At 39.6% G+C, this 12,580-nt stretch overlaps 1 protein-coding gene across 1 annotated transcript in view; it reads right to left on the bottom strand.

The window, feature by feature from the left end:
* The window catches only part of Igf2bp3 (insulin like growth factor 2 mRNA binding protein 3), a 117,210-nt gene that overhangs the window by 2,364 nt on the left and 102,266 nt on the right, over nucleotides 1-12,580 (bottom strand). Inside the window, exons 11-14 of the mRNA XM_069996092.1 lie at nucleotides 8,645-8,761; nucleotides 4,971-5,045; nucleotides 1,173-1,304; nucleotides 450-563 (exon numbers count right to left, since the gene is read on the bottom strand). Coding sequence (XP_069852193.1) covers nucleotides 450-563; nucleotides 1,173-1,304; nucleotides 4,971-5,045; nucleotides 8,645-8,761 — 438 coding nt within the window. The remainder of the gene's footprint in view (nucleotides 1-449; nucleotides 564-1,172; nucleotides 1,305-4,970; nucleotides 5,046-8,644; nucleotides 8,762-12,580) is intronic.

Genomic DNA, 12,580 nt, shown 5'->3' with positions numbered 1-12,580 from the left:
GTTAAGATCACAGGTTTTTGCAAACTTTTTGGCCCAGGCTGGTTTTGAACCAAAGTTCTCCCCATCTCTTCTTAGAGTTAAGTCTGGCACAGTCACGTGCATTTTTAATCCTACTATTATAGAAAGTGAGGTACTACTTAGGGTTTGTAGAAATTAATCTTGAAATACAAATGAGGAAAAATTATTTTTCAAGGGTTTTACAACACAATTCAGAGAACAGTGTGGCCCTGAAGACTGCCCACACATTGGTACACACTGGGCAAAGAATTCAGTATCAACTGTTTGAATCCAGCAGTTTGGGGCCAGCCTAAGCAACATGTCAAGACCTTACCTCTTTATAATAAAAACACAGTGCCCCCCCCCCAAACATTAAATATTTGTAAATATTGCATGGGGCAAGAGCATCCATGCAGAACTGCTTCCATCTGAGGAGCAAAGAGCCCACTTGCCTGGCAAGCATAGAAGTGACCAGTTATTTTGACAACAACTTGGTCATTTTCATCAGGTGTCTGGTCGCGAGGGACAACAACTTCAGCACTTGACAAATTCTGGAGTTCATTCACCTGAAATGCAAAATCATACTGAAGTGGAATAAAACACAACTACTACTAATCCCTCTATACATTCTATTCTCCAGGCTCTATAAATTCCATTGACTCTACTAGCTTAAAGACAATTGTCCCCATTTTAAGACCATTGAAGCTATGGCTTCTTCAATTAAGGCTCATTCCAAAGAAACTGATTTGCCCATTGACACAAGGGATTGGCAAAACAACATTCAAATCCTAAAGATTTAGTTGTCCACTTCAAAGTTGCAAATAGTTTTGGAAATGACTTAAGAGGCTATGTTAGGTAAAGATGGGAAATCATTTTTCAGTTAGTATTTAGTTCATGTCTTTTTTCAGCATATAATAACAAGAGTTTAAAGCCAACAAGACAATGTTGAAAACACTTTATAAATATGGGACCATCCTCTCACACAAAGCAGTCTGAAATATGTATCAGCTACTTGCTGATACCAGTGTGCAGAGAGTAATAGGCAGTCTTCTCCAAACCTTGGTCAAGATTGTCCTGCTTTTTACAAATTAGCCAAAATTCAAGGGGAACTCTTCAAGTACTTTTCAATGTTTTCCCTTTCATAACCCCTGGACAAGTTTTGTTGAAGTACTTGCCGTTTTGCCTCCTTTTCCAATAACTCTCCCAGCAGCAAAGGATGGCACTCTGATATGAGCTTCAAGTTTTACCTCTTCTTTAGGACTAACAAAGTTTTCCTCTTTTATTTTCCCATAAATTCTTCCCTGAGCCTACAAATGAGATGTCCATTCAGTGTCACTCATATTTAAAATACAAAGGTCAGTTAACTTAAAGAAGGCCTAAACCCACCTGGAATAACCCTTTGTAGTGATGCATCTATATCTGGAAGGTTGTTGAAAGTTAAGACACAGAATCTAGAAGCGCTGGAAAGGGTGACGATGACTGCATCACAGGAGAGCCAACTCAATGTAGCAAGAAGGCTAAGCCACATTTTTCTGATGAAAACAGCTAAAGGCAAGTAGTAGTCAAACTAGAAAATCATTTTTATAGGCAAATGGCCATTCACACTCCACTCCTAAAAGCAACACACTTCTCTCCTCTGGCAATAAGAACTAACCAGAAGAGGCAAGGAAAGACCTACATAGCCACAATGCCAGGCTCATAAAGAGCCATGCTCTTTTTTTGTTTTGTTTTTGTTTACCAAGGTTTGAACTCAACATTTTATATTTTTTTGTCTGTTGTGGGGCTTGAACTCTGGGCCTGGGTGCTGTCCTTCAGCTTTTCAGCTCAAGGGGAGCACTCTACCACTTGAGCCACAGCGCCACTTCTGATTTTTTGGTAGTTTATTGGAGAAAGGAGTCTAACGGACTTCCCTGCCTGGGCTGGCTTTGAACTGCGATCCTCAGATCTCAGCCTCCTGAGTATCTAGGATTACAGTCATAAGCCAATAGTGCCCTGCTACATCTTAAACTTTATAAGCAGATGTTCTACAACTTGAGCCACATACTTTTTTATTTTTTTCAAGCCTAATTGTTTATGCCTACTCTGGCCTGGACTTCAGTCCACTTTGTATTTCCTATGTATCAGAGATGTCACCTTTTAAAGTCCAACTGGTATTGAACCAAAGTCTTAGTCTCCATCTGCTGAGTAGCTAGGATTATAGGTATGAGTGAGCCACCATGCCCAACTACATTTTTAAATTTTAGCTGATTTATGCTTTGAAGAAACTACAGAATCAAGTTGACATACAATTCTGATATTCTATCACTCACCTGCTGTCTACCACTAATATATAATATACAACCCTTAATTGGCATATTCAGAGCAAATCAGAGGGAAAAAAGTAGGAGACTTAGGCTAGTCTGACAAGCTTCCAGGACAGATCACAAACACAAAAGTCTCACTACCTTTTCAGTGGTGCAGAAATACTAAACTCACTTTATGGGATTACAGAGAGAGAAAATGCATCTCAGTATACTAGATTTTACTCGCTCTTCATGTCATATCACAGATGTGGGTGTTAACATTAACAAAGGCACTGGACCCTAGGAATGTACATTATCCACAACAGAAGCTGAAGAGTTCACAAGAAAAACTATGGGTTAAAAGTTTGCTATTCCTAAGGTTTCTAAAATAAAACTTTCATTTGTAATTCTCATTGCTCACAATGAAATATGACCATTATAGCTTAAGTGCAGTACTTAACAGAGCATTGGAATTTGAAGACATAGGTAAAATAACTGAAATTTCCCATTATATAAGCCCTACAATAGTTACAAGCCAGTATAAAAAGAGTAAAAGCTTAGCACCCAGGAGAAATATGTAATAACCAATGTTGGTATTTACATTTTAAGATTACATACTAAGTGCTGAACCTTCAGGGCTCATATTTTCAACATTAATTTTATTGTGGTACTAAGGATAGAATCCAGGGCTTCTCATATTCCAGGTACTAGGGATGGTGGGAGGTAGGGAAGGAATGGTGGTAATATGTAGGCTGCATTACTAGATTAAAGGCTAAATAGCTGTCAGATTACATAGCTGATAAATGGTAGCTATAAAATGTTTTATGCAAATTAACGGAATTCTGTAGTTTTATTTTTAATGCACATTAGGCAGACACTTCCACTAAGTTATACTCTAGCACCAGTAGTTTTTTATCTAAAACAAGACATTTGATACTAAATTTTTTGTGTATGTGTCAATCCTGGGGCTTTACACTCTCTTCACTTGCTTGCTCTTAGAAAGTGCTCTTTCTTTGAAACATACCTCCAGCCTGGCATTTGGCTAGTTAATTGAAGGTGGGAGTCTCTTACTTTTGTCTGACTGGCAACAAACTCCAATCTTCTGATTTTAGCCTCCAGAGTAGCTAGGATTACAAGTGTGAGCCACTGACACCCAACTTCATGCTAATTTTTTTTTAATAGAAATCATATGTTAGCCGGTCACCAAAAAAAAAAGAAAGAAAGAAAGAAAAGAAAAAGTCATAAAGGAATGTAATTTGACCTGGTCTTACTCTGATCTGCCCAGAGTTAGCTGAATATCACCACCAGCAACAGTAATGCTGTTTTACTTATATTTTAGGTACTCATTTTTTTGGATGTCAGTTGTGCCTGTGCACATTCCTGAGCTGCTTTTTGCTCAAGCTAGTGCTCTACAACTTAAGCCACCAGCACTTCTGGCTTTTTTTGGTAGTTTATTGGAAGAGTCTCAAGGACTTTTCTGCCTAGGCTGGCTTCAAACTGCTATCCTCAGATCTCAGCCTCTTTGAGTACCTAAGATTATAGGCATGAGCCACTGGTACCTGGCTATAGATGCTTTTATCTTTATTTTATACATGAAGAGCCAAAGAGAGAGTTGGGAATGTGGCTTAGTGGTAGAGTACTTGCCTAGTATGCATGAATCCCTGGGTTTGATCCCTCAGCACCACATACACAGAAAAATCCGGAAGTGATGCTGTGGCTTAAGAGGTAGAGTGCTAGCCTTGAGCAAAATAAGCTCGGGGACAGTGCCCAGGCCCTGAGTTCAAGCCCCAGAACTGGCAGGAAAAATAAGAAGGAGGAGGAGGGGATAAAGAGGAGGAGGAGGAGGGAGAACTAAGGAGAGAACAGTAACTTGCCCCAGTGGTCACCCAAATGGTAAGAAACAGCTATTGTTTCAACCAGCATATTGGCCACCAAGGTCTAGGTCCTTCATTACCTTGCTATACCACCTCTTACCATTTTTACGTCTAAAATCCTAAGGAGTGATATGATTTGTGGATAATATAAAGGTAGGAATTCACAATTAATCTTATGGTAAGAGGAATGGAAGCCATTTTGATTTAAGGTTATGGCAGTTCAGAGACAGCAGGGAAAATCGGGATATGTTTCCAAGGCATACTAACCAGGTAGGTTTGTAAGATTCAGTTGTAAGGTCTCACCTTCCCAGATAACAGTGCAATGAGCAAATTCACACCTTTGGGAGACAACTATTACAGAACACTTAAAATAAAAGGCTTGAGTTTGCTAGGTGTTAGTGGCTCATGCTGTAATCCTAGCTATTTAGGAGGCTGAGATCTGAGGATCATGGTTCAAAGCCAGCACAGGCAGAAAAATTTGTGAGCCTCTGATCTCCAATTAACCACTGGAAGTAGCACTGTAGCTGAAAGTGGTAGAGCACTAGCCTTGAGCAAAAAAGCTCAGTGACAGTGCCCAGTCCGAGGTCAAGCCCCACTACTGACAAAAAAAAAAAAAAAAAAAAGGCTTGAGTTTATGCTTGAAATGAAACTTCAGATATGGATTTCATTGATGCTTACTTCTGAGTATCAGCTACATTTGTGGGCGGGCAGGTGGGGGGGGAAGAAGGGGGGGTGAGCAGATTACTAACTTCTGAGTAGGCAGCCATTATCATTCTCCACTATAATTTGTTGACCTACATACACACTAGGCACATACCTTGAACTGAGCCTCTGGTGGTCCAGTGATAATCACCATTCTCACCTTAGCATCTGGTGCTTCGGCTGGAGCAATCTATAATAGACCCATCACCAACTAGTTAGACTTTTCAGAAGTAACTGACAGAAACTGTAGGCCAACCAGATTGACATGTACCTGACTGAGTAAAATGCACAACTGAAATCCTGCCAGCTGGAAATTATGCAGAAGGCAATGCTTAATGTGGTTTAATCACTTAGGGCTTCCATTATACAGTATGTACATACACTGCCTAAAGCTAACCCTCCTGGCATCCTCATGAGTTACCTCTACTTTATAGATGAGGAAATGCAAGGCTGGAGAACTAGACTAGTGAGAGAGCTTCTGCCCCAGAAATGCCTGTCCTAGAATACTCCAGGGAATTCTGCACACCATTGCTAGACTACTGCACCCCAGTCTTCTCTAACTTTCAAAAGGGACATGTTAATAGTTAAGATTATAGAATTGTTTTTTCTTAATTTATAAAGCACATTCTGGATTTCTGGACTTAGAAAATTATCTGCAAGTACACTAATGGGCATAACATGCCAAATGAAATTAATATTAACTGTGCAAGAGGAAGGAGAAGTCAGACTTTCCTGTTTTCTCAGCATATATAAAATCACATATAAAGGCTAGGCTTGGGAAATGGTACTGAAACAAGCATTCCTATAGAGTTTGGAAGAAACTACTTGGGGACTCAGGTGATTGGTGTTACTTTAAAATAAGAATTGATAAGACATTTACTGTACAAAGTAATTGCAGACAAGATGGTATGTATATGTGCATGTGCACGAACACAGCAGTATTGAGGCCTGGGCACTGTCCCTTAGATTTTTTGGTCAAAATAAATGCTGTACTACTTGAGTCACAGCTCCAATTCTGACTTTCTGTTGGTTAATTGGAGATTATGAGTCTTAGGGACTTCTCTGCTCAAGGTGGCTTCAAATAGTGATCTTAGATCTCGGCCTCCTTAAGTAGGTAGGATTACAGGCCTGAGCCACTGGTGCCCAGCTTGTTTTAAGATTTTGTTTTTTCAGTCCAGGCTGGCCTCTAACACACTGATTCTCCTCTCTTGACCTTCTGAATGCTGGAATTGCAGCCTTGTGCCAGACATGTCCAGCTTCTTACTATGTAAAACAAACCAAAACACCATTTCTATGTAAGAACAGGAAGAAGAAAATGTCACCTGAAGCCAGGCAATGGTAGCTCACCTTGGTAATCCTAGATACTCAGGAGGCAAAAATCTGAGGATTATGGCTTGAGGCCAGCTCAGGCAGGAAAGTCTAAGACTCTTATTTCAATTAGCCACCAGAAAACCATAAGTGGAGCTGTGGCTCAAAGTGGTAGAGTGCTAGCCTGGAGCAAAAAAGCTCAGGGAAAGTGCCAGGCCCAGAGTTCAAGCCTCATAACTGACCAAAAAAGAAAAAAGTCACCTCAAATTCCATCTTTGAAAATGACAACTGCCAATTATTTCAGAGTCTTCTAAGACCTTTCCCACGTGTTTTCATTTTTTTAAAAAAAAGTATTTTTAATGAAAATCTGCTTTCTTCCTCCAAAACTGGCATGCAGGGCACTGACTTTGCAGGGCTTTGAGTGTATAAAACCAGCAATAATTGCTATCAGTCCAAGCTCTTACTATTATTCACAGGAAACCACTGTAAAGAAGATACTATTCTACAACTTTACATCCAGTTTTTGTCTTTTGTTTTTAAATTACCTTTTGTAAATATTGATGATCAAAGATGATCAAAGTGCTAAGAGCACTTATACATTTATATAAGATAGCTGCCTATCAGCTCCCAAAACCTGAAAAAAAGCACATGTTCTACTTCTATAGGCATATGTATAGGTTTAGGTTATAACATTAACTATAACCTTATTCATGGCACCATTTATGCAGAATTTAGGAATAAGTGAACACAATGACTATGGTTTGGTAATAGCCAAACCATATATGCCTAGTAAAGCAACAAAAACACAGAAATTTACCTTTACATAAACCTATGCCAAGTATTGATTGTGAACCCTTCAGACTATGTTTCAGATGTTATGAAAACTGTCAAGAAGGCTCTACTACTTGAGCCATACTTCCAGTCCTAATATCAAATTCTTATTCATTAAATGTTCACTGCAGCTTTCCCAACATGGTTACTGTCTAGAGAATGAGTAAAATAGTGAAATCAGTTCATCATTTGGTTGTTTATGATTTTTGTTGGTTAGCCACCTATTTACTTTGGCTGAATTCATTCTTCATGGATTTTGTTGACTTGCTACAAGATTATTTAAGGGCTATTTGTGTTGTGACTTAATTACTTAATTTACATGCAGTAAAGGTTACTTTTATATGGTCCAAGTCTATGAGGTGATAAGCACATCCTGAGTTAACCACTACCTGAGTGAAAATACAGGAGTACCCCTACCTCTAAATCTCAGGAAACCTGTTATGTTATACCCCTCTCTCTCCTTCAGTTCCTAGCAACCACTGATTTCCATGCTGCTGTCTTTGTAGTTGCTTTCTGGACTTCGCATATAAAAGGAGTCATCTGGTGCATGGCTTTCTGAGTTTGGCTTCTTTCTCTCACCACAATATGTGAATTTTCTGCCAAATTTGTTGTATCAGTAGCTGGTTTCTTTCTAATGTTCAGTAATATTTATTATTTATTATAGATGAAGCATACTTAGCCAATTCACAAGCTGAAGGATATTTGGTTTCTTATTTTGGGATAGGTATAGAAATAAACATGCTACAAATATTTGACTACAATGATTTTTCAGAATGTAAATCTAATTTTTCATTTTTCTCAGATAAATGTTCAGGAGTAAGGTTTATGGATGATATAGTAAATGTATCTTATGTGTGTGCACACTCTAGTGCTTAGCTTTCTTACTCATGGCTGTCATTCTATCACTTCAGCCATCCTCTAGTCTCTGTACTAGTTAATCTTTTTAAGTATTTTTGAAAAAGGTTTATGAAACATAATCCAAATAAAAAACTATATATGCAAAAAAAAACTATATATGCATGTTTGCCTGAAAAAACTGTGACTATATCAAGCCTCTGTCCACCTTTTTCAGAAAGCATATTGTTTAATATTAAATTCCCTGAATACATCCAAATACACAGTCTTTGAACAGAATCTGTGTTCAGACAGCATCAGGTGTCCTGACACTGGTTATCTGTATTAGCTAACACAGATTAGCTTTCCCTGCCTCATTATCTTTGTCTAATTTCTGAGAGAGTGGAAAATAAGTTGAAATGTGCCATAGCAGTTAAAGGAGACTTGCCTATGAGAAAGGATCATATGTCCTCATCTCCCCTACTGGCTGGACAACAGATTATCAGAACAATGAATTATATCATCTGGGACCATAAAGGGTCACACCTGGGGACAGATGATGAGCTAGAGGGAAATAGTAAGTCCAAAGTCTTGGTAGGGCAGAATTATCCTTTCGTTCTGCACTGCCAGACAGATTTTTCTGGAGAGAAAAGTTAACTCACCTTGTTAAAGCCACAGTTGTTGGGGTTCTCTGTCATAACCTATGTAATCCAAGACAGCCTGCTACTTTCAATTGAAATTATCAAGTGGATAGAAGACTCATCTCTCTGAAATTTGCTTGAAGAACCAAGACAGCCATGGTTGGCAAAACAGTACCTTAATTGAAGCTCCTGCAAATCGAGAAAGCTGTTTGATGTGCTGGCCCTGCTTGCCGATAATGGCGCCGACTGATAAGGCTGGAATAAACAGGTGTACAGTCTCCGTTTCCGATTGCTGTTAGAAAAGAAAGCCAATACATACTTACTTACAAATTTTTTTGTGTTTATGTTTTGTTCTGGTACTGGGTCTTACCCTTGAGTTTTGGTGAGACAAGTTTTGATGGCTTTTGTTTTTGTTCAAAGCTAAAGTCTGCCACTTGAGCCACAGCTCCAACCTTTTTGTGGTTAATTGGAGATGAGTTTCATGGGCTGGGAAGGTGGCTGGCTCAGTGGTAGAGTGCTTGCCTTGCATGCATGAGGCCCTGGGTTCGACTCCTCAGCACCACATAAGCAAAAAGAAAAAAGCCGGAAGTGGGGCTGTGGCTCAAGTGGCAGAATGCTAGCCTTGAGCTGAAGAGCTGAGGGACAGCGCCCAGGTCCAGAGTTCAGGCCCCACGACCGCCCCCCCCACCCCCCCCCCCCCAAAAAAAAAGAGTTTCATAGACTTTTCTGCCTTGGCTGGCTGTGAACCATGATTCTCAGCTCTAGTCTGGACCTGAATAGTTAAGATTATAGGCCTGAGCCACCAGTGCCAAGACAAGTTTATTTTTGTTTTTGTTCTTTTTAAATCATCACCTTTAGGATAAGCACATTCTCATTAGCAGTATCATCAGAAACGCTACAGTACGTTGACAAGAGTTTGCCTAGGAAATCAAGGGGGTATTGTGCATCCATATTCTGAAAGGAATTTGTGTTTTAATTTCATTTTCATAATTTTCTTAAGTTTCAAAATGCCATTCAGTATATAGATTTGAGAGATACAGGTGAAGATGACAAAACTGCATTAACAACTAGTATCTCCGAACCACTAAATATTCAAGGTAGTTTCTTGATGAGTAAATGCAATTATGGGTTAACATAACAAAAACAGCAGCATTCAAAGACACCATCTCCATCCCTTAATATATGTAGGTTTACTTTTGGATTTTATTTTGTTTTGTGTCAATCCTGAGGCTTGAACTCAAGGCCTGAGCACTGTCTGAGCTTTTTTTTACCCCCGTCAAGTCTAGTACTTTACCACTCGAGCCACAACATTTCTTCCAGTGTTTTTGGTAGTTAATTAGATATAATAGTCCCACAGGCTTTCCAGTCCATGATGACTTTGAACCACGATCCTCAGATCTCAGCCTCCTAAGTAGCTAGGATTGCAGACATGCATTATCAGTGCCTAGCTTAACTTCTGGGTGTCTGTTGGTTTTGGCAGTACTGTGGTTTGAACTCAAGACTTTACATTTGTCAGGTGCTCTACTGCTTGAGCTACATCCTCTTCCTCCTCACTAAACTATCAACCTGTGACAAGGGCCTGTCCTTCCTGGTCTAACCAAATCATTTCTCGTACATATCCATTAATGTAAGATGCCAAATAAAAGTATTTTATTCTTCAGTGCTTCCAAGTCATAGGAAGAGTGAGTGCCTCTCTGGAAGGAATTATACTGCAATGTCTTATATGTACCATGAACTTCTTAAGGCTTTTCTTCCTTCCTTCCTTCCTTTTTTCTTAAGGCTTTTCTTGTTTTAAACTCAGTAAGCCAATTGATTCAATGCTGGCATTGACTATGATGTATGCTCAGTGTCATCTGATCCTTTATCAAGCATGTTAAAGCTAATTTTTTAAAAGTAATTTCTAATATTTTACTAAAAACAACCATATTGTGTTCTCACTAAATATAAACAATAAAGATTTTTTGTTGTCAGCTTGGGAATAAGTTTCTTTTAAATGGTTGGATTAAATCTAAACTGTAATTAGCCCACATCTACCCCAATTACTTCTCTGTGACTATTGTATTGCTTGTTTCTTGGGCCTCATTCCAGAATTTCATGCTGTTTATAAAATAATTTGAAAGATAAAAGCAATGGCCAGTGAAGAAATAAGAGCATAAGGATCTGAACAGTAACATAAGGCAAAGCCAAAATCTGTTAACATACATAGGTCTTTAAGCTTTCTAACAGCTAACTTAAAAATAAATCAGTGGCACAATTCACCAATTCTATAAGGAAAAGCTACTTATTTGCTTAAAAACTCCTTTTTCTGATGAAGATCCCAGAGAGCAACTTGTAAATATCTTTGGGACAGAAATTTATCAGCCATCATCCTCCACATAATTCTTGGGAGTAAAGTCGTAGCCTCAAAAGCACAGCCATAGCACGTGTGTTAGCCTAGAACATAACAGAGATGGCTACCACGAAGCCTCAAAAGCTGAACAAAAAATAAATTTTCTGACATGGTAATGAAAGTCTATCATATTTTTGCTAACTTGCAGGGCACAAAGATGAAAGGTGAGAAATCCAATAAAAGATATGGGCTGGGAAGGTGGCTCAGTGGTAGAGTGCTTGCCTCGCATGTATGAGGTCCTGGGTTCAATTCCTCAGCACCACATAAGCAGAAAAAAGCCAGAAGTGGCACTGTGGCTCAAGTGGTAGGCAGAGAACCACAAGCTAAGAGGCAAAGATTAGGAAGGTGAGGCTTAGGGCTACCCTGGGCAAAATGAGGTTCATGAGGCTCAGTGAGCATCTGAAGCAGAAGTAGGAGGACTAAAGCCCAGGCCAATTAGGCATAAAGCAAGACTCTGCCTTGAAAATAGCCCGTGCAAAAGGGGTTGGAGGTTTGGCTCAAATGGAAGGGTCCTGAGTTCAATTTCCAGTACTGCCAAAAACTGATGGTTCATGCCACTAATCCTAGCTTCTTAGGAGGCCCTGGCAGAAAAGTCCCCCCGCCCCCCAAAGTCCTATCTCCAAAATGGCCAGCAAAATCAGGGCTGGAGGAGGAGTATGTGGCTTAAAGGATAGAAATCTGGCCTCATGCATGCCAAGGCCCTAAAATCCAAATCCAGTTCTACTCTTCCCTTCCCCCCTCCAAAGAAAAAAAAAATGAAGGGTTGGAAAAGGAATGGTAATCAAAGGACCAAAATATTAGCTGAAAGGGTAAATTGCTGTATGGAACTAATATACTGACTTAAAAATTCCCCCATGATAGCATGAGAACAGAGTAATAGAACCTGTCAAATAAGGCAGAAGTAGAAGTAAGCCTAGTGTTTCCTGCACTGAGGGATACTGCTCCAGATTGAAGAGCAGTCATGTTCACATAAAGTGTCTTAAAGTGACTCATCAGGTAAGTTCAGAAGACATTGTTGAGCATCAACCAATTCCCTCTGTTCCAATTTCATATGTACCAGGCACCTGGTACATATGGTTTTGCAAAAAAATTTTCCTCTGAGGTTACAAAACAGTTCATATAAAAATCCTGTCCTTCCTTTTACAGACTCCTTGAACTTAATGTCAGATTCACTGATTGAATCCTTCCTTCAAAACCCTATGCTGGCCAGGCGCCAGTGGCTCACATCTATAATCCTAGCTACTTAGGAGGCTGAGATCTGAGGACCACAGTTCAAAGCCAGCCCCGGCAGGAGAGTCCCTGAGACTCTTATCTCCAATAAACCACTAGAAAACCAGAAGTGGCGCTGTGGCTCAAGCGGTAGAGCGCTCGCCTTGAGCTGAAGAGCACAGGGACAGCACAGCACCCAAGCCCAGAGTTCAAGCCCCATGACTGACCAAAAATAAAAAATACATCCTATGCTGTGAGAATGTACACTAGTAGAGCCACTTTCGGAAATCACTATGGGGGTTTCTTAAAATACTTAAAATAGGATCCAGCTAGAGTATATACTTGAAGAAATCTCTAGAGAGAAACCTGCATACCCATATTTACTGTGGCACTGTTGCTAGGTTATGGAATCTAAGTGTCCACCAACAGATGACTAGAAAAAGAAAATTACTGTATAGACACACAACAGTTTTATTCAGCCACGAAGAAGAATAAAATGTCATTTGCAGGAAA

The sequence above is a fragment of the Dipodomys merriami genome, unplaced genomic scaffold (genome assembly GCF_024711535.1).
Source record: "Dipodomys merriami isolate MVZ:Mamm:240054 unplaced genomic scaffold, mDipMer1.0.p SCAF_5, whole genome shotgun sequence".
Taxonomy (NCBI): domain Eukaryota; kingdom Metazoa; phylum Chordata; class Mammalia; order Rodentia; family Heteromyidae; genus Dipodomys; species Dipodomys merriami.
The sequence above is the reverse complement of the archived record's forward strand: the minus strand, read 5'-3'. Positions and strand labels throughout refer to the sequence as shown.